At 56.4% G+C, this 25,878-nt stretch overlaps 2 protein-coding genes across 6 annotated transcripts in view; one reads left to right on the forward strand and one right to left on the reverse strand.

Annotated features, from left to right (window-relative positions):
* The window catches only part of PTPRA (protein tyrosine phosphatase receptor type A), a 133,174-nt gene extending 122,516 nt beyond the window's left edge, over window positions 1-10,658 (reverse strand). For 2 of the 3 annotated variants that reach the window (XM_076335670.1, XM_076335669.1), the window contains exon 1: window positions 10,593-10,658. The gene's annotated coding sequence lies outside the window, so the exon portion shown is untranslated. The remainder of the gene's footprint in view (window positions 1-10,592) is intronic. The other variant, XM_076335668.1, reaches the window with a different exon arrangement.
* Window positions 10,659-11,202: 544 nt separating this feature from the next.
* On the forward strand, window positions 11,203-22,791 carry MAVS (mitochondrial antiviral signaling protein). 3 transcript variants are annotated; one of them, XM_076335672.1, is made up of 7 exons: window positions 11,203-11,238; window positions 11,958-12,087; window positions 12,208-12,382; window positions 12,780-13,012; window positions 17,100-17,688; window positions 18,457-18,608; window positions 19,133-22,791. In XM_076335672.1, exons 2-7 carry the CDS (start codon window positions 11,971-11,973, stop codon window positions 19,802-19,804), a joined length of 1,938 nt encoding a protein of 645 aa, XP_076191787.1. In that variant the 5' UTR covers window positions 11,203-11,238; window positions 11,958-11,970; the 3' UTR covers window positions 19,805-22,791. The 3 variants fall into 3 exon arrangements, with proteins under 3 accessions (XP_076191787.1, XP_076191789.1, XP_076191788.1); XM_076335674.1 differs by lacking the exon at window positions 11,203-11,238 and adding an exon at window positions 11,267-11,282; XM_076335673.1 differs by lacking the exon at window positions 11,203-11,238 and adding an exon at window positions 11,558-11,841.
* Window positions 22,792-25,878: the final 3,087 nt, after the last annotated feature.

A 25,878-nucleotide genomic window follows, 5' to 3' on the forward strand; every position in this document is an offset into this window, starting at 1 on the left:
TTCAACACTAAATATAAAGAGGCAATCTCAGCTGGCCAGCAATACCTTCTCCAACGCAAGTGGATGGCATTTTGGCAGACAGGGCTCCACAAACCTAAATTCCCTTAAATCCATGTCACATTTCTCAAGCCATGGGGCACTGAATGGCCCAAAATGAAATCCCTTATACACACACCACAATCCCCTCCCTGTGCTAATGGCTGTGCAAGAAGCTGTACTGTGAGTCCCATTAGAGGAGGAATCCTTAAACGCTGCAAAACACGATTTTAAAGATTCTCTCCCAAACTGAGCCAAACCGTCAGCAGGTGAGATCTCCCCCCTCCACACCCGGGCGCCCCGGATCACGGGCAGCAACAGGCAGGAATTCGTTTCGGGAAGCAATGCCAGCTTAAACAAATTAAACTACAGTTTTGGTCTTTTAGTCCAAAGGCTGCTAGCACGTCCAGGGATTGGTCACCTTTAACGATGCCACGATTACCAAACCAGCTCGCTGGACGGCACCACCTCGCTGGGACGGCAGTGGCCAGCGAGAACGGCCAGCCCTCCACTCCTCACGGCAGCTAGGAGAGGCTTGCACGGCTGCTCGCCACGCCACATCTTTCCACGGTGGCTAAACACACTAATCTCCAAAGATCCCATGTCGGCAACTCTAAATCCACTCTACAAAAATAAAATCATTACAAATAATCCATACAAAAGCAGCTGAGCAAGTATTGAGCAACTGCAAAGTCCTCGGCTTCCTAAAAACAGTCACGATCTTGCAGTAACTTCAAAAAACCCAAACACTGAATAGGTCAATTCCTGGGCTTGGATGCTGAGGAGCTCAGCTTTCCTGCCGCCGCTGAGGCTGCTTCGCTGCCCAGGAGCCCTGGCTGAAGTTTCCACCTAGCTATCATCAGACCTGCGTGGCTCATCTCTGAAGCACTTTTTTCCCCCCAGGACTTTCCACCTCTCCCATGCACGTTGTGCACAGACTTCCTCATTCTCTGTCCACCAGTCAAATAAGCACAGTTTTCAGAGTAAAAATTCAGTTTCTCAACCTTTGAAGTTCAAAAGGGGAGGTTGTTTGGGGGCTGAGCTTCTTGGCTTTGCTCCAGGGAGGCTGGAGAGAGAATGGAAACGGATGTTTTCAGATACCTTCATTATGTGCTGCGTAATTATTCAGTAGAGGCAGGCTGCAGACTCTGGCAGCATCACGCCTACAATTGCTCTTACACTTGCGACTGAACCATTTTCAAAAACGACGAGCAGAAACGAGCCGGGCGGATGGGTGAACAGCTTCTTTCAAGTTTGCAGTGAACGAGATCCATCAAGCTCCTACCAGCTGCCGGGCTGGTGTCCCACAGGAGCCAAAGAACCCTCTTCTGCAAGATGCCGAGCGTCCTCAGACCCCCTCGCTCTACATGGGAACGGAGACCAAGCAGCACCTGGCAAGGTCAGGTCCAGCCAACTGGTTCAACTAATGCTGACTTAAGGCTTCCACCAAAAACGCCAACCTCTCTGCTGGGCAGAGATGACCTGTAGGGAATGCAGCAGCTTTGGAAAGGGGGAGAGGGCTTGCAGGGAACGATGCTGGGGCTGCAGTGCCTCCACAGAGAAACCACCGCTCTTCCTAACAGCACGTGCCTGCTCTCGAGCCTGCTGACAGCTCACCATGCCCTCTTCCCAGAGGGGCATCGCAGCGTTAGGCAATGGGGCAGCATCAGGTGCTCCATCCCACGCTGCTCACTCAGCTGTACGAGAGAGAAAATAAGGACAGAGGGCTCCCTGGGTTCCTCTTTTCTTGCCACAAACAGGCCGAGATCCAGCTAAGGGTATATGCTTTTAAAGCAGCTCCCTGCATTTCACAATTTATCTCCATGTTTATACACGAAGAGGGCAACATATGGGAAGTTACGTAAACTCAACCCCCCCCCAGCATACGCTGTATCCTGGAAAAAAGACAACTGCCTCTGCACAGGCACTGAACTCAGTTTAACAAATTTCAGGGAAGGCAAAGAGTAAATCCTCTGTCACGTAGGGGATAAGACATGGATGCAAGAAGCAGTATCAGATACTCAGATGTCTACACAACCTCTCCTGGGCAAACCAAGAGATCCGCCACCTTTGTGAACATGCACCTGCGGCACCGTTTTTACACCTGTATCGCTAAGAGTTCCCCTGCAGCCCTGACCGAGGGACACGACCTCCCGCAGGGACCCTCTCAATAGCAACCGAGAGGGACGGCGACGCTTTGGTGACCCATCTTAACACCCTGATGGACCCAGGGTGGAAGACGCTCACACAGCCACCGGGTTTGTCAGCCTCTCTGGAGCCTCAGCCGAGGAGGGGACAGGAGAGCCGCTCTTCCTCTACACGCTAGAGGAGACAAGCAAGAGGAGATGCGCTTAGAGACTGGGTTGCACGGACAGACAAGGCTGCAAGCTGCCCATCCCATGCCTCCTTCAATCATGTTTTAAGATATGAGAAAGGATGATCGTGGATTTAAGTCACCCACCTCCCAGGAGAGCAGAGATTCACCTTAAGCCTTCCAAAGCTGCCTTTGTATGTCAGCTAGCCCGTGCCTCAGTTTCCCTTTGTAACAATACCTCCTTTGTGCATTTTATTCGTTTGGACGTTGGACTCTGGGAGGCCAGGCCTGCCTGCTCAGCACAGCAAGAGCTGAAGTACAGCCCCAGACCAGGCACTGCTGCAACGCAGACTAATGGCTGGGTCACAGATTCCACCTCCAGGTACCTACTGGAGTAAAAAAAAAAAAAAAAAAACAAAACAAACGAAAAAAACCACTTGTATACAACCACTGCAGATCAAGCCAGGTGTAGAAAAGATGATAGATGAGTTGGCTGAATATTTTTTTCTAGAAGGCAGTGCTACGTAAGAGATTATCCCGTAGCCCCACGGGAAACGGCTGTAGCCTGCTCTAGATGAGCTCGCCAACCCGTGCAGACTTTCAGAGCCCAGCGGAGGACTGAAATGCAGATCCACCCATTACGCAGCAATATGCATACATGAAATTTCTCAAAGGGTTGAAATGACAGAAAAAAAATCAGGGATCCACAAATTAAGCTGTTGGAGGCCACTGCCCAGCAGAAAGATTTTGAAGGACCGAGTGAAGCGGAACCAAAAAGTAGTAAAACTTTATTCACAAAACTGCAAAGTAAAACCATGCTAGCCATGAAAACAGTCTTCCCGTTTCTTTTCCATATACTCCTAGATAACCTTAGAAAATAATTTAACCTCTCTAATCCCAGTGACAGTCTTCCAGCTAGCCGAGTATCTAAAAACAAGCTGCTGCCATTGAGTCAGCCAAAGATCCCGCCTGGCATCCCCACCCTGCCACCGGAATGAGAACGCAAATTCTACACGGCGACTGGGATTAAAAACATCTCTCTGTCTGTAGCCAAATAGGTTTAAAGTCTCCTCAGGAGAAAATCTTGAGGATTATCCATGCTTTCCAATTTATTATTAATTTCGAACTCATCTCCGTTCATCTCTAATTCATCATTCAGACCTAGCATGGATGGCATTAGTGTCTTCTAGGAGACAGACGTGAAGCTGCAGCATTTGGGCTGCCGCAGACAGATTAAAGCACTGCCCTTTCTGATCTAGCAATGCAGGGAAACAAGGGAAGACTAAGTCTGTACTTCCAGCTAGAGACTAACTAAATATGTACATGCACAGCTGAGAGCAGGCCTAAAGTTATGCTTCGGAGCCTTCATACTCAAGAGCGGCCAGTTTGCAAGAGAGTGAAATCCAGAGGCTCTGAGATATACCACGTGTTAAGCAACACTGGAAAACACATGTGAATATATTTATTTTCAGGCTTCTCAAACATATCCATAAGAGTTTCGCTTCTGGAACAAAAGTGAGATGATTATCTGCTGGCATGATAAAAACATTATTCAAATTGTAAAGCAGCAGGAAAGTTTCGCATGCTGTCCTGCCACACACTATCACGAGAAAAAAATTATGGTACCTCAAAACCTTCAGGTTGAGAGCCAGGATATCCCCGTGCTGTACACGTGGTGCCTGGAACAAGAGGTTGCCCTTTCCCAGAGCACTGCTGGAATCTTTTAAACCACTAAAATGGTTTAAAATTAAAACAAATCCTGTTCTTCATATTTCTCCTCTTATTCAGCAAGATTCACTAACTTGAGAGTTTCTTCCTGGCTTCCCCGAGTTGCCTTCCTGGCTTTTCTTCCACTAACCTATCTCACTGCCTAGGCAGGTCGCTTCTTCCTCCGTCTCCGTGTCTCCTCCTGTCCCTGGTCAGGCGCTGGGTCTGCACAGTGCGTAGCAGAGTCTTTCGTGGACGGGGTAAGTGTGGCTATGGCTGATATCTTCCTATGTTAAGCGGACTGACCTCCAGGTCAATGCAGGTCCTCCCTTCCCTTTTTTTTTTTTTCCTCCCCTTAAATAAAGATGAGTAAACAGAGAACCTTCCCCAGATTTGTCAAGACCTCTCTTGAGGTCACACCATCAGTTATCACGTCAGTGCTCACCTGAAAGCTCACAAGGACAAGACGGCTATTTCTAAGGGTGAAGTAAGAGATGCCCAGCTGGGAGCAAGCAGGACTTCAAGCTGGTTGCAATGCACGTTGGGGCCAGGAACAGATTTCCTGGCTACAGAAGGCTCTCTGACACGTACCATGACGTCATTTACTAACACAAATTAGTGATATCAGCCCTTAGCCAGCTGCAGTTTGTGAATGAAGTGTTTGAAATCCCCAGAGTACGAACTGAGACACCAACTCTGAAAAGGCAGGGTCACAAGCAAGGGACGGACCCCACACAGTCCCAGGGATTAGAACAGGGTCTGCTTCGCGGTTTGCAAGTACCACGAAGTTCACCACTACAGCTGAAACGCTTAGTTTGCAGCTGTTATCAGCGTTCCCAAGGGCAGCAACACTCCAGAAAAGCCCCAGAGCTGCCTAGTCCACCCCAGTCACACCATCTCTGATCACTGCTCTTCCTACCAGCTGGGCAACCAAAGTTAAAGGTGAGCCTGCGTGAGCCCACCAGACGGTACACTAAAAATAACAGACACAGAAAAAGACACACGGGATGCACAGAAGACAAGCGAGGACGGTTGGGTATCAGTTTTGGGGAAACCCTCTACAAGTTGCCTTCTGGTCAGAAGATCCCCAACTCCTTGGAGGAGAGCATCTGAGCACAGACCCAGAGAGACATCCTACCTTCAGCAGTTAAACCAGAAATGTCTGCTGCTCTCTGCAGCCCCGGAGCAAGGTCACCGCCGACGGGGTGGAGACCAAAGTGAGCTAAACCCCCGGGTTTTAGATCATCAGAACAACCATAACTCGGAGAGGTTATTTCGAAACATCAGGCGTGATATGGGAAGGCAGTCATCTCAAGGGGGGGCCGGTTCAACCACAGAGCAATCCAGCGTTGATTGATTCACTGCTCATACCTGAATCAAGGTTTCCTGTCACCTATTACTTAACTCGGATACACAAAACCTACAAGCTTGAACACGCCGAACTCGTGTTTTTAAGACTGGTATGCTGCCGCAGCACCTCTGCGATCAGCCTCTAACACGCTTTTATCGATCTAGCTTGGAGTGTCAAACAGCGCTTCGGGCCCCCAAGTTATGAATACAGGTCTTAAAACTCCCCGTCTAACCCTGCAGGCAGGTAGCATCCACCAGCCAAGGTTTCTAGCGGTCGGGTATCCAGATACTGGGAAGCCCGTCTCACTCGCAGCGTGTCTCCTGCCAGCTGGGGTTTCCAGGCTAGACATCTCCCATTTCCACCACCTCCAGGGCTCAGCCTGAAGAGACGTTCACGCAGCACTCCGGAAAACGAGGACACGGCCGCGGTGCTCACCACCCCCGCCAGCAGAAATGATGAACCTACCAGCGCCGAGGAAGGCGGCTGCGAGACGGGCAGGGGCGATCCTGCCTGCAGGATCTTCACGCCGTAATTCATCTCATGCTTCCCAGGTAAACGCCGGGGAAGCCAGGAAGGATGCCTGCACCTCCCCTTCTTCAAACATGCAGGGATTTGGGGGAGGGAAGGAATTTGGCTGCCTTCCCTTCACTACGCAAAGGAAGGGAGAACAGGGATGTCTTCCCGGAAGGACCAGAAAATAGCCGCGGCTCGAGTTAGACTGTTGGGCAGGATGGGGAAGTCCTCGTTAGGGCAATAAAAAGGTCTCAAGTACTTGGCCGGGGCGCCAGGAATACACCAACACGCCAGACCGGCTCAGAAGCAGCTTTTCACATCAGCGCGGTGGGAACGTTTTTGTTTATTTCTTCCTCGGTGTTAGCCAAGAAGGAAGGAGGTGGTGGCCCGTTCCCCCTCACCACGGATGTCCTCGGCTCCCTGCAACAGCAGAAGGCTTAAAATTGGTGACACCTACATCTCCTGCTCCCTCCCACCAACCTGGGATGTTTGGTCTCACGTACAGGTTTTAATTTTGCTTTAGAGGAGGGATGACACGGCAAGACCTGACTCACGCAGGAGATGAAGAGGTTATGCTCTTGTCTACTCTTCTGAAGTCAGAGAACTCTTGTTTTCCATCCCAGGTCCAAATTAGTACTAATTATTCCATGCAAAATGGAGTTGCTTCAACAGGAAGGAATTAGGACAACAAATTATTCTGGAATAAAGAGGACTCGCTGCCTAAGCAAGCAATCTGTTTGCACATGGAATAAAAGGGACGTTCTCCCACACACGTTTTGGGGAAAAAGCAGTACCCACTCCATTTTAAAAAAAATTTCTAACCTCCACGCCTGTTAAAGTAGCCACCGGGACTTCCTACATGACCAACACACCAAAACCGAACCCACACTCAGTTGTTTCGACTTCCACCATCGAAACTGCAGCCACCATAAACACAGCAGTACCGTATGTGTAACCGCAGCAAAAGCGGGCTTGATGGCCACAGCCGATGCTTTCAGTTACGTGAGTTTTGACTCGGGGCAGAGAGGAAAGGGAGACACAGGCACGCGCCCTCCTGCAGCCTAAAGCGGGGTTTCCCAAGACGAAGACACAACCCTCAAATTTAGACGAACCCCGGCAGTCCCACCAGAGTCACCACGAGACCTCCACCTCCGCTTCCCGACCTCAAACCGGCTCAACACCGACCTGCAGGCCACGCACAGCCCCGCCGACTGCAGTCGTACAGCGCACGGTCAGATTTAGACCCGCAGGACATGCGGCGGTGGAGATGGATTATTTGTGCGCCCTGCCGTGTCCCCCACCATCACCTCCTCCCTGCACGAACACAGCAGCACCCAAGCCCGAGGGGCAGCCCCCGCCTCGCTGTATTACAAAACACCTTAACACTGAAAAAAAAAAAAACCCAAACCAAAACCCCAAACCAAACCCCACACGGGTCAATGTGGGGCAGACGTGGGAAGCGGCACAGCCGTCACAAGGGTTTTCAGAGCCACGCTGGAGGCACGGATGAAATTCAAGTTCTCCTGAAGGCATTAGCCAGAGAAAAGCACGAATGAGCCAGCTCCGGACTCGTGGCTGGGCAGATGTATGTGACAGTGACAACGTCCGCCAAGTCCAAGACACGCTTCCCCACGAGCTTTGGCTACAAACACACGTTTCGAGCACTGCCAGGTACTACGGCTTACAGTACAGCCACATGAGTGGTATCAGAGAAAAAGGGTTTCCAGCGGGTTTTTTTGTGAGTTTAATGAGAAGAAAGCACTTGTGATGAAAGCCACTCCACCCGCTTGCAAAAGCTAGAGACATCAGGAAGAACAGGATCAGGCCAGCCTCTAGCGAAACCCAGGACCAGCTGCTCCCGAGGAAGGTGCAAGAAATCGTTCTGGACAGTTCGGGAATCGCTTGCTTATTGGTAAATCTCTTCCTCAGCCCTTCAGATAGTGATTAAGCACAATGGTCCACACCCCTTATATTAAATATTAATCCTTCCTAATGTGACTGCCGATGTTCCGGTTATCCGAATCGGATAACCGCACCCCCCCCCCCCCCCCAGGTCCATTCCTTTTCCACCCCAAACCGCGTAAACACAACATACAAAACCCAGCAGTACCTTGCGATCCAGCTAGAGGAGAGCTGGCGATATTCTCCCCGGCCTCCGAGCCTGGAAGCAAAACAGCTGGATCTCACCAAAAGCAGGAGGGAAAGAGTTAAGAGCAGGGAGATGAATCAGCCCACTGCTATAAACGCGGACATTTCCTACCTCTTCGCTCTAGCGTTTCTTCCTGTCCGCAGGCTTCGGAGATGCTTACGGACCTGGTCGCATTCAAATGATTTCCACGGTGACAGGAAAGCCCGGGGATTTGTTTCATTTCAAAAGGAAAACGCGATTTGTGAATGAGACCAGAAAGCAGCCGTGAAGGCTGACCTCCTTCCCATCTAACACCAAGAATAAAGCACCAGCCAGCAGCTTGTGTGTCTGCTGTACTACTCATGACACTATAGAAGCGTACAGGCGTGCTGTTCTACCCGAAATAACCCACCCCACGCTCCCCAATGTTTCCAGGCGTCACGCAGACCACGACCACGCAACCGTGGCTCAGCACTGCCTTACCCAAAGCGGTTACGGCAGACCCGCGGGCCGAGCACGGCAGAGGTCACGCAACCTGCGCCCTTCCCGCTGGATCGGGATCCGCCGTCCTGCTGCAAACACAGGGGGCTGGAGGAGAGCAGATGTAGGTCGTCGTCGGGAGGAGACGGGGAGAGAGGGAATTCAAACTACTCTTCCACAAGGATGTTGATGTTGGACTTGGACCAATATCACGGATCCGCACAAAGCATCAGTTATTTGAGAGTGACATTTCAGAAAAGCAGAGCTATGTATCCTATTAGCTTGAAAACAATACAGCCGCACCAACGCCAGGACAGCAATGTCCCTGGAAACGGGAAACATCTATTTTCAGCACCTCCCAGTATCCCCCCACTGCTTTAATAAACTGTTTTTATGAAGATCGGGCAAATGCCCTGGAGCTTCCCACAGATACCTGCCCCAAAAAGCTCTCCAACAGGGATGGAGAGGAACACACGGCAGGGGAACGTGGCAGTGCCCATTTTCTGCCCGGCACAGACCCCGAAGTCCCAGCAAAGCTGTGGTCCGTGCCCCACCAAAACGTCCTGGCTCTTCACCTTGGCCACAGCAGAAGTCACTGAGGGAGCTGGCAGCACCGTGACCATCCTCGGGGTCCCGTTCCTCGTCCCAGAGCCCCGCATCGAGCTGGTTTCCCAACCTCACCGTGGGAATAACGGCGTGAGTTTGCATCTGATTCTTGATGGAGGGAGACATAAATCCTCCTTGCAAACCCGGCAGCCCCCTGCATCGGCCGCAGCCACCCCATGCACCTCCTTCCCTGCCATCGGCCGCCACAGCAACAAGAATTAAAGTAAAGAAGGCTGAAAAACTCCTGCTGGGGCTGCAGTTTTATTTGCCTGCACCCCTTTCATTTCTAGAAGTCTTTGTACAGGAGAGGAAAAATCCCTAAATATCTTCAAAGCATCCTGCATGCTCCCAGCAAGCTCCCCCCCAGCCACAGACAGGCAGAGAAGGGATGACTAATTTTTTTAGCATAATATGCTGCGGAGAGCGTCCTGCGAACAAGCAAAGTAAATTCCTGAGGCTCCTGAGGCAAGGACCCCGCCGCTCCTTGCGAAACTTCCCAGCTGGAACCTCGCGGCTGAAAAGCCAGAAAACATCGTTTTTCCCTCCTCCAACAAACAGGGGCTGGGATTCCTTTCACGAGAGTATTTGGATTTTAATGTCAGTCCATATTTAGCAGGAGGGAAAAAAGCCTCCCTTCCTTCCTGTCACATTTTCCACCCTTGATGACATCCAAGATCAGAAATAAGCAAGCGCTGGCCGAGGAGGGAGGACGCATCGACCCGAGCGTGGGAGAGCCGGGAGCGTGGCAGCCCGTACGTTCCCATTCGGGATGCGCGGAGACACCGGTGAGGAGGGGACACGGCCCTCGGACCTCACCGCGACGAGGGGCGTCCCCTCCAACGCTCCAGCTTGGAGCATCTCCCCGAGGGACGCCGCAGGGCGGGAGCCAGGCCATGAGCCTACAAGGCTGGCGTACCCCTCCCGAAAAGAAGCCTCACGTCCCCGGCACAGGCCAAGAGCCGCCGAGGAGGCCGTGGGTCAGGCGGAGCGCGGCCGGTGTGTTGCTCGCCCACAGGGGACGCGAGGCCCGGTGCCGGACACCCGGCATCCCGCGTGCCGGTGTCCACGGAGCCCGGCCATCCTGCGGCGGGGAGAGGCGAGCCGTGGCGGGGGAGGTGGTGCGCCCTGCCCGCCGGGTGTCGGAGGGGGGGTCCCCAGCTCGGACCCCCTTGGCCGCCCCCACGGGGGCGGGGCGGGAGGGGGCCGTGGTCCGCTGCAGAGCCACGCGTGGAAGTTTGCACGCCCCAACCCGCGATTCACTTTTTATTTAGTATTGTTATTAAAAAATAAAAGCCACGGGGCGGGGGGGGGGGAGGTGGGACCCCACGCCAGGCCGAGCCGGGCCCCACGCAGAGGCCGCGGGCACGCGTGGGAGAGGCCCCGCCTGGCGCCCCCGCGTCGCCATAACAACCCCGGGCCCGTCCCCGCCGCCTCCCCCCCGTCGGGCGGTCGCTCACCTGCGGCGCGGCGGGCGGCGCCGGGCCGGGCCCGCTCCTTCTCCCTCGCTGGCTCTCGCCGCCGCCCAACGGCTCCGGTGCGACGCCGCGGCGGGCAGCCGCGACCATGGACGCCGCGCCGGGGGAGGGCGCGGGGGTCGGGGGCCGGGGGGTGGGGGGGGGGGGGAAGAGGGGGAAGGGAAGGGCGGGGGGGAGGCGCCGCCGCCCCTCAGCGCCCCGCCGCGGGGCTGCCGGCCCTCAGCGGCGCCCCCGCAGCCGCCCGCCCGCTCCTGCCGCCGCCGCCGTTGCCGCCATGGTGCGGCTCCGCGCAGGGCGCGCTCCGCTGACAGGGCCGGGGCGGGGCGAGGGGGGCGGGGCGAGGGGCGGGGCGAGGCAGCCAGAGCGGGATCCCTCCGCCAGGTGCCCGGGGGACGTTCCCGTTGCGGTGCTGCCACCTGCCGGTGCGGAAGGCGGACGTGTCCCGCCGCCGGGGGGGGTGGCGGCCGGGATCAGTCCCCGCGGCCCCGGGCCCGCCCCGCCGCCCGGATCCGGCCCCGGGGAGGAGAGGGCGGGCGCTTCCCCCCCCCCCCTCCATTTCGCCTCACGGCGCCTGTCTATCACCGCGACGAGCGTACGCGGCGGCCGATCGGCGGCGGCGACGCGCGGGGTGGGCGGGCTCAGAGCGTTCCCCGGAGCGGGCGGCGGGCGCAGGTAGGGGGTTTCTGCGGCGGGGGGCCGGGGCGCGCCCCGTTTGCGGCGGAGCCCGCGCCATCCCCCGGGCCCGCCGAGCAGGGAGCTCCGGTGGGGGGGGTGGTGGAGGGTGTCTTTCAAGTTTATTTGCAAGTACAAAGTCTCCCAGCGCTCCCCTGGGAGCGGGAAGGCCGAGCCGCGGGGGGGGGGGGGGCCGGCCGGGAGAGGAGGCAGGGTCGTGCCGCAGCTCGGGCTGCCATTTCCCCCGGGAGAAGGCGCTTTACTGCTTTCCCTCCGCCACCCTTTTCCATCGGCGGGCAGCTGCCTCAGCCGGGGCCTAAAGCAGGATCCCAGCCCCGGCCCCCTTCGCCCGGCGCGGCCCCGCGCCCCTCGTCTGGCAGGGCCGGGGCTGGGATCCACCCGGCCGCAGAAAGGAGGAGGCCGAATACGGGCCGGGCAATCGCAGGAGGGAGTTCGGTCTTCGAAAGCAGAATCGAGAGTTGAACTTTAACATGAGCGTTTTTTCTTCGTGTGTTTTCCGCCCAGGGTTTCCCCCTGCGCCGAACGCCGCCGCGGCGAGGTTGAGTGTCTGTGCCGGGGGGCCAGGCTCCTATAGAAGAGCCCAGGCTCCTATAGATAAAGCCGGGCGCTACCGGCAGCCCTCTGCTCACGTTAAGTCTCTCTCTCTCTCGGCAGGTGCTGAGCCGGGATGGGTCTTGCCGAAGACAAAGTGTACGACTACATTTTGAAAAACCTCAAGAACTTCAAGAACATCCGTGTGGCGTCTCTGGCCGATTCCCTGAGCTGCCTGACCGATGCCGACAGAGTAATTTCCTGCTTTCCCGCGTCCTGCCAGGCTCCTTCCCCAACGTATAGCTCAGGCAACGTATAGCTGCCTTACCTCTAAGCCAGACCCTCTCTTAGATGCCCTGCGTGTTTTATTTAGGATGAGCTTCACACCCGGGAGGAAACGCGGGGGAGCCAGGCGACCGTCTATAGGTTTTATCAGCACCTGAAGTGCCGGCAGGGCTGGGTGCCGGATCTCATCAACGCGCTGCGCCAGAACAACGCGGGGCACCTGGCCGACGAGCTGCAGCACGTGTATGACTCCTGGCAAGCCCGTACGTAGCCTCGTCGTCCCTGGGTGCTGCCCCGGGGGTCTGGTGGAGATGGGGACCCGAACCACGTCTCCTGGTGTCCGCCGAGCAGCTGGCCTCTCTCCCTGCCCCAGCTTCCCAGGGGCCTGGGGGTGTCTGTGACCGTCCCCAGGGATGTCCCTCAGCCCGGTGACATGCCTGGGGATGGCGGGGTCCTTGTTCGAAGGTGCTTGGGTTGGTGGTGGGCTGGGTTTCTCGCCTGGAGGGGAGATGGAAAGGTGAATGAAGGGGTGCTGTGGGCTGGGCCAATGCGGGGACAGAGCAGGGACACGCGAGGGGCTGCCTTGGCCCCACACTCATCCTCTGCCTCCTCGGCTTTTCCCCCCATGTCCCGGCTTGCGAATCGTCTTGGCTCCTTCAGGTCCCCCGGCTCCCGCCGCTGCCTCCTTCCCTCCTGCAGCCAGCGATGCCTGTCCCGCCGTCTCCTCCATCGGTGCCCAGACGACGTCCCTAGGGCCGAACCCTGCTCCGGGCGCTCCGCTGGCTGAGCAGCCGCGCCGAGACCTGCCTGTCAGTGGCCGTCCGCCTCTCCTGCCCGGTGCTGCCACCACCGTGAGCACAGACCTGGATGCCAGGGCCCCGGTGCAGGAATCGGTGAGCGGGGCACGTGTCAGACGGGGACACGAAGGTCCCTTTTGGACCGGAGCGTTGGTGCGGTGGGCTGTGGGGAGCCCGTGGTAGGGCCAGGCTCATCTAGGGACACCCCAAGCAGCCTCTTACTGCTGATCTCTGCTGCATGCTTGTTGCATCTGGTAACTTATAGCCTACATACGGGCCTATAACCGCTCCCTTCTCCTGCTTCCCCTCCGTGGATGGGAGTGCAGGGTCTGCTCTGTTACTCCAGGCTCCCCTCCACAGCCCCTGACCCCGTGCAGACCTCCTGCGAGATGTGTGGTGGGTGCCAAGGAGAGACCCCCTTCATCACCAGGCTCGCGTGGGTCACTGGGACAGGGTTGGGGCATCCCGGTGGTCCCAGACCCCCTCACCCTGGCACAGCGATTTAGAATCATAGAACAGTTTGGGTTGGAAGGGACCTCTAAAGGCCATCTCGTCCAACCCCCCTGCCGTGGGCAGGGACATCTGCAACTAGATCAGGTTGCTCAGAGCCCCGTCCAACCTGACCTGGAATGTTTCCAGGGATGGGGCATCCACCACCTCTCTGGGCAACCTGTGCCAGTGTTTCACCACCCTCAGCGTAAAAAATTTCTTCCCTCTATCTAGTCTAAATCTGCCCCCCTTTAGTTTAAAGCCATTCCCCCTTGTCCTGTCGCAACAGGCCCTGCTAAAAAGTTTGCCGCCATCTTTTTTGTAAGCCCCCTTTAAGTACTGACAGGCTGCAAGAAGGTCTCCCCAGAGACTTCTCTTCTCCAGCCTGAACAACCCCAACTCTCTCAGCCTTTCTCCATAGCAGAGCTGTTCCATCCCCCTGATCATTTTCGTGTCCCTCCTCTGGACCCGCTCCAACAGGTCTGTGTCTTTCTTATGCTGAGGGCTCCAGAGCTGGACGCAGTGCTGCAGGGGGGGTCTCACCAGAGCAGAGTAGAGGGGCAGAATCCCCTCCCTCGACCTGCTGGCCACGCTGCTTTGGATGCAGCCCAGGATACGAATGGCCTTCTGGGCTGGGAGCGCACATTGCTGGCTCATGTCCAGCTTTTCACCCACCAGGACCCCCAAGTCCTTCTCGGCAGGGCTGCTCTCAATCCCTTCATCCCCCAGCCTGTAGTGATACCGGGGGTTGCCCCGACCCAGGTGCAGGACCTTGCACTTGGCCTTGTTAAACCTCATGAGGTTCACACGGGCCCACTTCTCCAGCTTGTCCAGGTCCCTCTGGATGGCATCCCGTCCCTCTGGCGTGTCGACTGCACCACTCAGCTTGGTGTCATCTGCAAACCTGCTGAGGGTGCACTCGATCCCACTGTCCATGTCATTGATGAAGGTATTAAACAGTACCGGTCCCAATACAGACCCTTGTGGGACACCACTCGTCACCAATCTCCATCTGGACATTGAGCCGTTGACCACTACCCTCTGGATGCGACCATCCAACCAATTCCTCACCCACCGGACAGTCCACCCATCAAATCCATACCTCTTCAGTTTAGAGAGAAGGATGTTGTGGGGGACCGTGTCAAAGGCCTTGCAGAGGTCCAGATAGACGACATCTGTAGCCCTTCCCATGTCCACTGATGTAGTCACTCCATCATAGAAGGCCACCAGGTTGGTCAGGCAGGACTTGCCCTTGGTGAAGCCATGCTGGCTGTCTCGAATCACCTCCCTGCCCTCCATGTGCCTTAGCATAGCTTCCAGGAGGATCTGTTCCATGATCTTCCCAGGCACAGAGGTGAGGCTGACTGGCCTGTAGTTCCCTGGGTCTTCCTTTTTTCCCTTTTTAAAACTGGGGGTTATGTTTCCCTTTTCCAGTCAGTGGGAACTTCACCACACTGCCACGACTTCTCAAATACGATGGATAGTGGCTTAGCAACTTCATCCGCCAATTCCTTCAGGACCCGCAGATGGATCTCATCAGGTCCCATGGACTTGTGCACTTTCAGGTGCCTTAGATGGTCCTGAACCTGATCTTCTCCTACAATGGGCAGCTCTTCATTCTCCCAGTCCCTGCTTTTGCCTTCTGCAGCTTGGGTGGTGAGGCTCGAGCACTTGCTGGTGAAGACCGAGGCAAAAAAGTCATTGAGTACCTCTGCCTTCTCCATGTCCCGGGCAACCAGGTCTCCCGTGTCGTTCCGGAGAAGGCCCACATTTTCCCTCGTCTTCCTTTTATCCCTGACATACCTGTAGAATCTTTTCATGTTGCCCTTGATGTCCCTGGCCAGATTTAATTCTATCAGGGCTTTAGCTTTCCTAACCTGATCCCCGGCTGCTCGGACAATTTCTCTGTATTCCTCCCAGGCTGCCTGTCCTTGCTTCCACCCTCTGTAGGCTTCCTTTTTGTGTTTTTTGTTTGCCCAGGAGCTCCTTGTTCATTCATGCAGGCCTCCTGGCGTTTTTGCCTGACTTCCTCTTTGTTGGGATGCCTCGCTCCTGAGCTTGAAGGAGGTGATCCTTGAATATTACCCAGCTTTCTTGGGCCCCTCTTCCCTCCAGGGCTTTGTCCCATGGCACTCTACCAAGCAGATCCCTGAAGAGGCCAAAGTCCGCTCTCCTGACGTCCAGGGTAGTGAGCTTGCTGTGTGCTTGAACTCCACCATTTCATGGTCACTGCAGCCCAGGCTGCCCTTGAGCTTCACATTCCCCACCAGCCCCTCCTTCTTGGTGAGGACAAAGTCCAGCATAGCACCTCTCCTCATTGGCTCCTCTACCACTTGGGGAATGAAGTTATCATTGACACATTCCAGGAACCTCCCCAATTGCTTATGCCCTGCCGTGCTGTCCCTCCAGCAGATGTCGGGGTGGTTGAAGTCCCCCATGAGGACCAGGGCTTGTGAGCCTGAGGCTGCTCCTATCTGTCTATAGAGGGCCTCATCCGCTCGGTCTTCCTGGTCAGGTGGCCTGTAGCAGACCCCCACCGTAATGTCACCTGTCCCTGCCTTCCCTTTAGTCCTGACCCACAAGCTCTCGGTCGGCTCCTCATCCATCCCCAGGCAGAGCTCCATGCATCCAGCTGGTCATTGACATAGAGGGCGACACCCCCTCCTCGTCTCCCCTGCCTGTCCTTCCTAAAGAGCCTGTATCCCTCCATCCCAACACTCCAGTCGTAGGAGCCATCCCACCACATCTCCGTGATGCCAATAAGGTCGTAGCCCTGCAGGCGTGCGCACGTCTCCAACTCCTCTTGTTTATTCTCCATGCTACGTGCGTTTGCATAGAGGCATTGAAGTTGGGCCCCCGATGAAGCTGTCTCACTGGCTGGAGTTCCTTTGTGCTGCTCTTCAGGCGCTCTCCTGCTGACCTGTGTCCCTTCATAGAATCATAGAATCATAGAATCATTGAGGTTGGAAAAGACCCTTAAGATCATCGAGTCCAACCGTCAACCCAACACCCCCATGCCCACTAAACCATGTCCCTAAGCGCCGCATCCACACGTCTTTTAAATACTTCCAGGGATGGGGACTCCACCACTCCCCTGGGCAGCCTGTTCCAATGTTTCACCACTCTCTCAGTAAAGACATTTTCCCTCACGTCCAATCTAAACCTCCCCTGGCACAACTTGAGGCCGTTTCCTCTCGTCCTATCGCTTGTTACTTGGGAGAAGAGACCGACCCCACCTCGCTACAACCTCCTTTCAGGGAGTTGTAGAGAGCGATGAGGTCTCCCCTCAGCCTCCTTTTCTCCAGGCTAAACAACCCCAGTTCCCTCAGCCGCTCCTCATCAGACTTGTTCTCCCGACCCTTAGCCAGCCTCGTTGCCCTTCTCTGGACACGCTCCAGCACCTCGACGTCCTTCTTGTAGTGAGGGGCCCAAACCTGAACACAGTATTCGAGGTGCGGCCTTACCAGTGCTGGTAAGGCTCCACCAGCCTTCTCCAGGCTCTGGGCATCTATTGCTGGCCCTGGCTTCAAACTGGTGGGAGTGGGACGGATTGAGGTTCCCCTCCCCCGGCATCTGTAGTTTAAAGCCCTCTTCACCAGCTTGGCAAGCCTGTGACTGAAGATGCTCTTCCCCTCCTCTGACAGATGGACCCCGTCAGCCCCCAGTAGATTTAACATGGCTCATTTCCTTCCAGCTCCCCAAAAACCTCCTGGAGCAAGAGAGTCCCCAGCTGCCTCCACCTGGGAGCGGGGTCCATGACGGAGTAAGCGATGGGCACAGCAGAGAGGGGCATCCTCTGCACCCCATCGAGGCCGCACCGGTGGCAGCGGGGACCCCCGGGGCAGCCAGCGTGGCCGTGCCATCAGCTGCCCCCCCCGAGTGGGGCCAGGACTGGCTGAGCCGCCAGCAGCACCCGGTGTGTGTGGACAACGGGTGTTTCGGGAACGCCAACCACCTGCACCGCGGCGCGCCGGGCTTGGGTCTGGGCAGGTCTCTTCTGCTGAGGGATGCGGGCTCTGCTCGCAGCCCCAAGCAGCCCAGGAACGAGCCTGAAGAGGACTTCTATGTCTCCACTGAGTCGCCCCTGAGGCTGGAGGAGGCCGCTCGCAGCGGGGGGCCGCAGCCCCCAGACTCGCAGCCAAAACAAAAGGCTGTGCCTGGCTCCGAGCACAGCGAGCCCCCGGGCAGCTTCGTGGATGTGCGCAGCCCCCTCCTCATACAGCAGCAGTTCGATGTGGAGCAGAAGCAGGTCGGGATGCTGCGAGAGCACGGAGGAGATGGAGGTGGGTTTCCTTCCCGGCAGTTCCGTGTAGCCGCCATGCTGACAGGGAGCAGGGTTGAAGGTGCTGCCAGATGCCCGTCCTGCTTGATGGTGAGGATGGAGAGTGACAGAGAAGGTGCAGGTGTGGGGTAGGGCCCCGCCGGGAGGCCATGGGGACCCTCCCAAAGAACGGTGGTAGCTGTGGCTGTTGGTACAGGACAGCCCAAGGTTGCGTCTGCCTTCGTGGCCCATGAGCGCTCATGGAGGTGTAGAGAACAGCTCTCTGTGCTGTTGTCGCGCATCTCCCCTCCCGTCTCCTGGGCCGCAGTGACCTCCTCCAGGAAGGGAGCGAGGTTGGGTTGTGCAGAAATCCAGCCTGGCTGCTTGTTTTCCCTCCGGTTGTTGTTGCAGTTGTTGCTTGCTGTATTTTGGCACAACGTCCCGACCAGGACTTGGCAGAGGCACTTGCTTCGTTTCCAATGTAAAACGCCCCGGTTGAATGTCTGCGCCCCCGTTTCAGCAGCCGGGGGCCACCCCGCTCTCGAAGGGAGGAACAGATTTGGGGTGCTGGCTTGGCTGGTGCAGTCTGGTTTACCTGCAGCTACCGGGAGAGCTTGGGTGCCGCGGCAGAGCCAGGGCCACACGGGCAGCACCCAGCGGCGCTGGGTCCTGCTCCCTGTGCGACCCCCTCAGCTCTGGGAGTATCCTGTTGCAGCGTCCTTGAGGAAGAGCAAAACTCACCTTTTAGGTCTCCTGATTAACACAATTCGTTTTGTTTTCTCCCCGACAGACACCTGGATGGAAACAACTACCCTGGTCCCAGAAGCGCCCAGAGACGCTTCCCCATCCTGCGACACCTCCATGAAGCCTCCTGTACAAGAGAAAGAACTGCCCGCGGGGGAGGCGGCCAGCAGCACCCCCCCCATGCCGATGAAGGAAAAAGTAGGTGACCTTTCCTGTTGCCACTTGCATTTCATTCAGCTCCTTGCAAACCTCCCCTGGTTGGGAGATTTTCTTCTGCAGTGTAAGCTTTTGAGCTGGTGGTGAGTTTAGTCGGGGCTTTTTTTCCCCACTGCGTTCATGTCCCCATCCAGATGCTGTATTTTGGAGCATGGGAGAAGGGAGCCAAGGTTTGTTGGGCTTTGACTCCTTATTTCCCCCCCTTGACTTGCCAGTCAGTCTCCTGGCTTCCAGGTGCCTGTTTCCACCCCTCTCTTCACTGCTTGTCTCCCCCTCCTTCCTTCCTGTATCTCCCCCGAATCCCAAAGGCTGCCCGGAGCCCCAACACCTCCCTGCCCCGCTCAGGCTCCCGGCCCTGGGAGCTACCTGTGACCCAGCCTCGCCGTTAGTGGCTGGAGATGTGGTGGTTGAGCGCTGAAGTGGGCTCGTCGTGCGACGTGGGTGCCCGAGGCCAGGCCAAATGGGTCCTCCCCATGGCACCCAGCCCCTCTCGTTGTCTCCCAAAGGTGCTGCCGGCCTCGGTGGACCCTCCCCCGCTTGTTGCAGGAAGCTTTGAAGGCACTTCTGGGAGGAAGGCCTCCCGGGTGAGCTCTGCCACGAGCATCTGGATGCCTTGCAGCAACACGGAGAGGGATGTGGAGCTCAGCAAGCCGGGCGTCCTCTTCCCCATGGCTGAGGAGAGCCCAGAGGCGGCCAGCAGATGCCCGAGCTCTCGGGGGCCCAGCGGCCCCTATTCAGGGGCGTCTGATAGCCTCACCTTCAGCAGCGACCCACTCATGGTGAGCACGGATAGCTCGAGCTCAGGAGAAGCGCTCTCCAGAGTCTCCTTGGGATGCCCAGCTCCAGCGGCTCGTGAAGACCCTGGGGGAAAGGAGGCTGCTGGAGCAAGCAGAGACTTGCGTCTGCCTCCGAGCTGGGACAGCACCTCCCTGGGCACCCACGAGGTCCCCAGCACCCAGCTCGGGGCAGGCAGCGACCTCCGAGACAGAGCCGGTCCCTTTGGAAACTCTCCCGTTTTTGACTCTAGCGGGGGCCAAGGCACTGCGACCAGCTCGTCTCAGGCCAAAGTCCCCCCAGGGGACAGCAACGGACCGTCCCTGCCGTACATCGTTCCAGCTGTGGGCATCGCTCTGATTTCAGCTGTGGCGTTCCTGGTGTACGCTCGATTGCAGAAATAACGCTGGAGCGGATGGGATGCCACGACCGTCACTCAGCCTGAGCGATTCCTCTTCATAGCAGGAATTTGGCCAACGCGTTGGAAGCCTGAAGAGCAGCGGGGGGGACAGTAGGGGTGTTGTTAAATCTCTTTCTGGAAGGTTTTGCCGGAAGAGGCCTTGGTTGCGTGATGCTGTTGGGTTTGGGTCTGTTTTCCCCCATTTCCCAACCATCTTCTTGTCTGTAGCCTTCTCCTTTTACACCCGTAGAGAGGGTCTCATTCAGGGAGTGAGTCAAAAAAGAAAGTCCTCATGGCTATTATCCACATCTCCCTTGTTTGGTCCCAGGAGGCCCCAGGGAAACATGTCCTGGTAGTCCAAAGGGTGAGCCCCCGCGTCCCTCCGGGCAGTGCAGCGAGGAGAGGTTTTGCAGACATCCTGTAAAAGTGGAGCCGATTTTGTTGGCTCTGCTCATCTTGGCTTGAAAACGTGCCCGAGGGTCTGTGCAGCAGCCTCCACCAGGTGCCTCATGTTGAATTTGCCTTACTGGGTGTCTCTGGCTCTGCTGCCGGGACCTTGGCTCGTCTCTGCTCCTCCTTTCCCCCCGGTGCTGGGTGCGCGGGCAGGACCCCGGTGCACCGAGGCAGGCTGCCTTCTGCTTATTCGTGACGAGAGAGGCCCCCGTGATGAGAACGCGCCAGGCCAGACCGCGTGCAAGCCTTCCCCTCTCCTGGGAGCTGTCGTCCTGCTTCGGTGCTTTGCTTTGGAGCATCCTCCCCTGGTCCTGAGGATCAGGGATGGGCTCTGGGATCGCTTCATGCAGCACTGACACCCTGGGGATGAAGCTGAGGGTCAGGAAAGAGCCGCATCTAACCAGCTTTCTCGAGGACCAACCTCATTTCACCACCCTCCAGCCAGGGAAAAGGGGATTATGCTTTAAGAGGAACATTTCAGACAGTGCCAGCATTAAGTGGACTTGGTCCCACACAGGATTGTTGGGCATCTTTGATCTTTAGGCTGTATTTTTAGAGCCTGGCTGGGAGGGTGGATGTAGTTCTCGCCTTTCCCGATACCTGGTGCTATGAGATAGGAATATAGGAAATGTGTGTCCAGGCTGGGACACAAATAGGATCGACTGCGCGCTGCAGGGAGGCCATGCCCAGTGGTTGAGATGCTCTGGGTTATCTTGAAGGTCCCATTTAAAATTGCAGTCCCTAACTTCCCTGCTGTCCCCAGGGATCAGCTTGGAACGCGAGGGGATTGGGCTGCAAGATTTCTAAGATAAAATCCTCAAACCCATATAAATACCCCCAGCTTCCCCCTGCCCAGGGCAGCTTTCGGGGGCAGAAGCAGCCCCGCTCAGTCGCTGTTGGCACACATTTCTAGCTCTAGGCAGAGTTTAGTGATCACCAGCCCTGCTGCCCACCTCTTCTGTCGCTGCGGCTGCAGGTTGTTCGCCATCTCATCTACTCCCTCCCAAAAGCACAGGGGCACAAGAGTAACGAAACTACTTTGTTGTCGTTAGAGGGTTATTGTAGCTAGAGGATTTCTTCTTTTTTTTAAGCTCTAAAGACGCCAGCGCAGACTTTCGGGTGTTCCCACCCTCCCATGATTTACTGGCGAGCAACAGGGGAGCTGTGGCAGGAGGCAGGACTGGGCCTGTTTTGTTTGGTGATCCGGTGGTGGATTTGCACAGCAGAAGGCTCGTGCCACGGGCTGGCACGGTTTGAATCCGGCGAGTCCGCAAGGATGCCGTGGGCTTTAAACCATCGCAGCGGCCTGGTGCTGATGGCGGGGCTGCACTCCTAATCCAGGCTGTCGCTTCTTCCCTGCTTTACTGTGTCCGGGAACTTACTCCTCCTGGATTCCTGCCGTTCGGCACAGCTTCCCGAAATTCCCTTCCTGCTGGCAGGGGAGCAGGAGGGAGATGAGCTCCCCGGCGGCTGGTGTGCCCGGAGCTCGGCCTGTTGGTGGGAAGGGTCCGTCAGCCCTGCGACGGGGCGAAAGGCTGCTCCTGCCCCCTAACACTTTCCCTTTGCCCCAAAATGCGAGAAGTGCCTCCTTTAAACGATAAGGACAATAAATATATGCAATAGTGAGGTGTTGATTTTGATCTGACAGGGCTGCTCTCCGGGTGAACTGGAGATGTTCATCGCTCGCTCAGTGCCCGGCGCTTTCTCCATCAGGGGAAGGGACAGCGCTTTTCAATACACTTGACCTCTGCTGGGAGAGGGAACGTGGGCGCTGTGCACCCCATTTGAAGTTAACACAGTGACTTGTCCAAAACCTCCCCGCAAGCAGGGAGAAGAACCCGGAATTCCCCATCAGCAGTCCCCAGTAAACTGGGTTTTTTCCTCAGCTTTCGTAATTTTGTCAGTGAGGGCTTTGTAGAGACCCATCGCCTCCCCATGAAAGCTGCAGCTTTCGGCCCTGAGAATTGCTCTTTATTTGCAGTGGGTAGGGAAATCTCCCCAAATCCTTTCGCCTTGTTAAAAGGCTCGTGTTTACTACTGAATATTGCACCGACATAAAGCAGAACACGTATTGTAAAGCAGAGTACGTGAGTCTGCATAACCGCGCTGCAGAATCCATCCCAAAATTCAACCCATTAAAGAGAGGGGGCATGTGCCTTCTCCACACGCTTTCTGCGTGATTCGGAGGAAGTCTGTGAGATCCCAAACCAGCAGCATCCGTACCAAGGCCCTCTTCTCTGATGCTTTACTTGCCTGCAAAATTCTCTGCGTGTTTTCCCAGTGGCTTGTATGCTTTGCCTTTTCACGTCGAATCGCTCTTGTGAAACAGCTGGTTTATCACCAGTTCAGGCTCGATAAAAGCACGCCTTCAGTTTTCTGCTGTGAGGTGCCGGTATTTTCACAGCTGTAACGTAGCACTTTAAAAGTGTAATCAGCAGGTGAACCTGCAGGAGGGAACCGCGTCCCTGCACATCTTTTTAAAAAAAGAAAAGCCTTTTACTAACTGTGTAATAAAACCGTTTCCCACTTCACACTCAACTTGTGAGGTTGCCGTGTGTGTTTGTAAGATGAGGGGGACGGATCTCAGCTTTTGAAGGCTCTGCGGAGCAAGGAAAGTCTTCACGTAGAAGTTGGCTGGAGAATTAAATCACCTAACTTAGCTGCTCAGGGAGTGGAGGCTGCAAAGAAGGATCCCAACAGCCCTCCTCTGCTTTTTTTCGGGGAGGGTTGCTGCAGTTCATGCACCTTGGTTTTCCCATTTGAGAAGACAGGTGCTTTTAGGGAAGGCTCTTTGCACAACTTCTGCCATATGCAATTTCAAGCGACTCCGTCCGGGGGAGTCGGAGCGTTTCCCTTGCTGTGGAGCTGCGTTTGGATTTCTCGGAGAACGCCTGCCTGCGTGTCGAGGAGTGTCTGCCGGGAATTCGGCTTCCTCGCCTCTTCCTCCTCCTCAGCCTGCCTCTGGGCAGCCAGTTCTGGTAAGACCCTTCCTTTGATTTTAGGAGTTGCGAGTTGGGCACGTCGGGGTGACACCTCCTGTTCCAGCATCCCAGAGGCTAGAGGTGACCTCCCGGGGTTTGGGGGTAGGTTCAGACAGTGCTAAGAACCACTGAACCTGCAGTCCTCTGGTGAAGGGGGCAGGTAAACCCCTCTCTGCTGCTCACAGCGACGTCTGGATCTGTGCCGGGGTCTTGAGAAGCGGGAGGTTTATGAAACCGTTGCCAGAGGGAATGCTTTGAAGGGCACTACTGGCAGTGCCACAGCGAGACTGAGGCCATCAGTCCATATCAGGAGGAGGGGACAGTTTCCAGACCTCGTTCAGAGCAAGCACAGATCCTGGTCTAGAGGATGCCCACCACGGCAGGTCATAGGAAGCCCAGAGGACAGGTTCAGGATGAACATGGGCAGGGTGGTTCTCGATGCAGTGTACAGCTGAGCTGCGGAAGCCGTCTCCTCAGGATGTTGCGTTTGCCAAAGAGGAACTGGACAAGTTCTGGGAAGAGAAATGCACCAAAGGCTTTTAAAGGAGAGGTCTGAGTTGCAAACTGTTGCAAGCTAGAAGAGTGTTTGGGAGAAACAGGGCCATAGGCAGCTGTGGCTGAGCGGTGGCAGGCTGGGAGGGAAGGGACTGGATGTAACCGGGCGGACACCGTGACAGTACGCACCGAGCCCAGCACACTGCTCACGCTTCTTCCTCCGTGGTCCAGATTGCCTGGTTGAATCAGATCCCGGGATCCTGCACAGAAAAGGGAGCTGGGCCACCTTTGCCACCCTGGCTTCAGCTCTGGTGTACAGGCAGCAGCGGTGGTTGCTCCCTCATCTGCTGAACGGCTTTGGGCTTGGCCTGACCTGCAGAAAAGAGATACCAACGTCACCAGGACCGCCGCAGTGCCCGGCTCCGGCTCACCGCTCGCTGGCGAGGGAGCCCTGGGGGTGAGCTGGCTTGCGGCGTACGCCTTTTGGGGACAAGTAGGAAGCTTTCGAGCAGCGTGATGGAAACAGCTCCTTTCAGTAGCGTTACGTGCCCTCTCCACGCCGCCTTTGACAGGAGGGGCTCCCAAGGGCCCTGCTGTGTATTCACAGCTGAGGCATCCCACTAACTCTCCTCGCTTTCTGCTTTCCCAGCTAGAGCTCTTGACTTACAGCCCAGGTATATGAAACACAGCCGGGGCTCGGTACTGACAATACCCTGGGCTTCAGGCAGCGAAGCTCAGTGAGTTAGTTTTTTAACAAAATGAAGGCACTGCTTTTACAAAGAAGGGTGGGTTTTTTTTTTATTCAGAGACGTTGTGCTTTATCTCGTACTGACACCAACCTCATTTACGTGCTTCCCGCATTTGCCCAACAGGATATTAAAATTATACAAACTGAATTTGACCGGTCTCTTTGCCCTTTTTTCACCACAGCAACCAGAATTCAGCAAATTCTCACTGAAATTATTACACCTTTTTTGAGCGTCAGTTGCTTATCCCTTTGGTATCGAATTAATGCCTGAGGATCGCGTTGAGCTGAGATTAACGCGGTGGAGGCGAAGAGCACCGTGGGTCACTGGGTTGCAGTTACACGCTTGGCCGTGCTCTAGGTTTGTCAGGCATCGATCAACATTCCACCTGGGAACCTCCGTCATGTTACAAGGGGAGCTGTTACGGCATAATATAGCCTGGGGGTCTGTTTTCCTCTTGAATGTCGTCCTGGTGATCGTTGCTTGCACCCCTCTTTATGGTGGCCTCAATTTTTCTGGTGCCTGGATGGCTGCTGCGGTAGTTGTTAGCTCAGCATTGATCAGCGTAGGGTCAGAGTTTAAAGAACAGGATGCACCAGCACTTAAACTACGTTGTGATTCATAGGGGAGCTGAGGATTGGGTCTGACTGTATCCGGAATCCTTGACCTTTGTTTGTTTTCTGTCCCTCCTCCTAAACCTCCTGCCTTCGTTCCCGTTTCCTTGTGCCCGTCCTTTCTACGGAGCTCGCAGGATGGCTGGAGAACGCGAGTGTTTTCACCTGCCCTCGCTGGGCGAGGAGGTTTGGATCCCGCTTGATGGCTGAGGCCTCGTGAAGGGGCGCGGGGCTCCTTTCCGCTCTCCGCCCGTCTCTTCCTCTTGCAAGCCCTCCTGTGCGGGGCCGCCGCCGGCCGGCTGTCCTCCGGCACGGGCTGAGCTCAGAAACGCCTGGTTCTGCTGCGCTTGGCGTTCGTGCCGCTGAGGTGGCCCGGGGAGGCAGACGACGACGACCTGGCTTTCAGGCGCGCCTTTGGGAGAGGGCGTCCTCGCCGGGCAGCACCGGCAGCCACGGTCTTGAGCTTCCCGGCGGCGGCTGATAAAGGAGCTGGAGGAAGGGGCGAATTGCAGGTAGGGAACGGGGAGGGGGGGCGGGTTTAGGCCCCAGGCCGGCCCGGCGCCGCCACCGAGGGCGGGCCGTGGCGGAGGCGGCGGGGCGCGGGCCCGGCCCGGCGGGGGGGCCGGGGGGCCGCGGAGCCGCCCCGCGGTGAGGGGGGTGAAGGAGGCCTCGCGATCTGCATATGCAAATCGTATGCAAAGTAGCCCCCCTCCACCCCACCCCCCCCCCGCGCGGCCCAGCCCAGCCGGGCCTACTGCCGGCTTCCCTTCGGCCCCCCACTTCTGCGTT

Source organism: Aptenodytes patagonicus, chromosome 4 (assembly GCF_965638725.1).
Source record: "Aptenodytes patagonicus chromosome 4, bAptPat1.pri.cur, whole genome shotgun sequence".
Taxonomy (NCBI): Eukaryota; Metazoa; Chordata; class Aves; order Sphenisciformes; family Spheniscidae; genus Aptenodytes; species Aptenodytes patagonicus.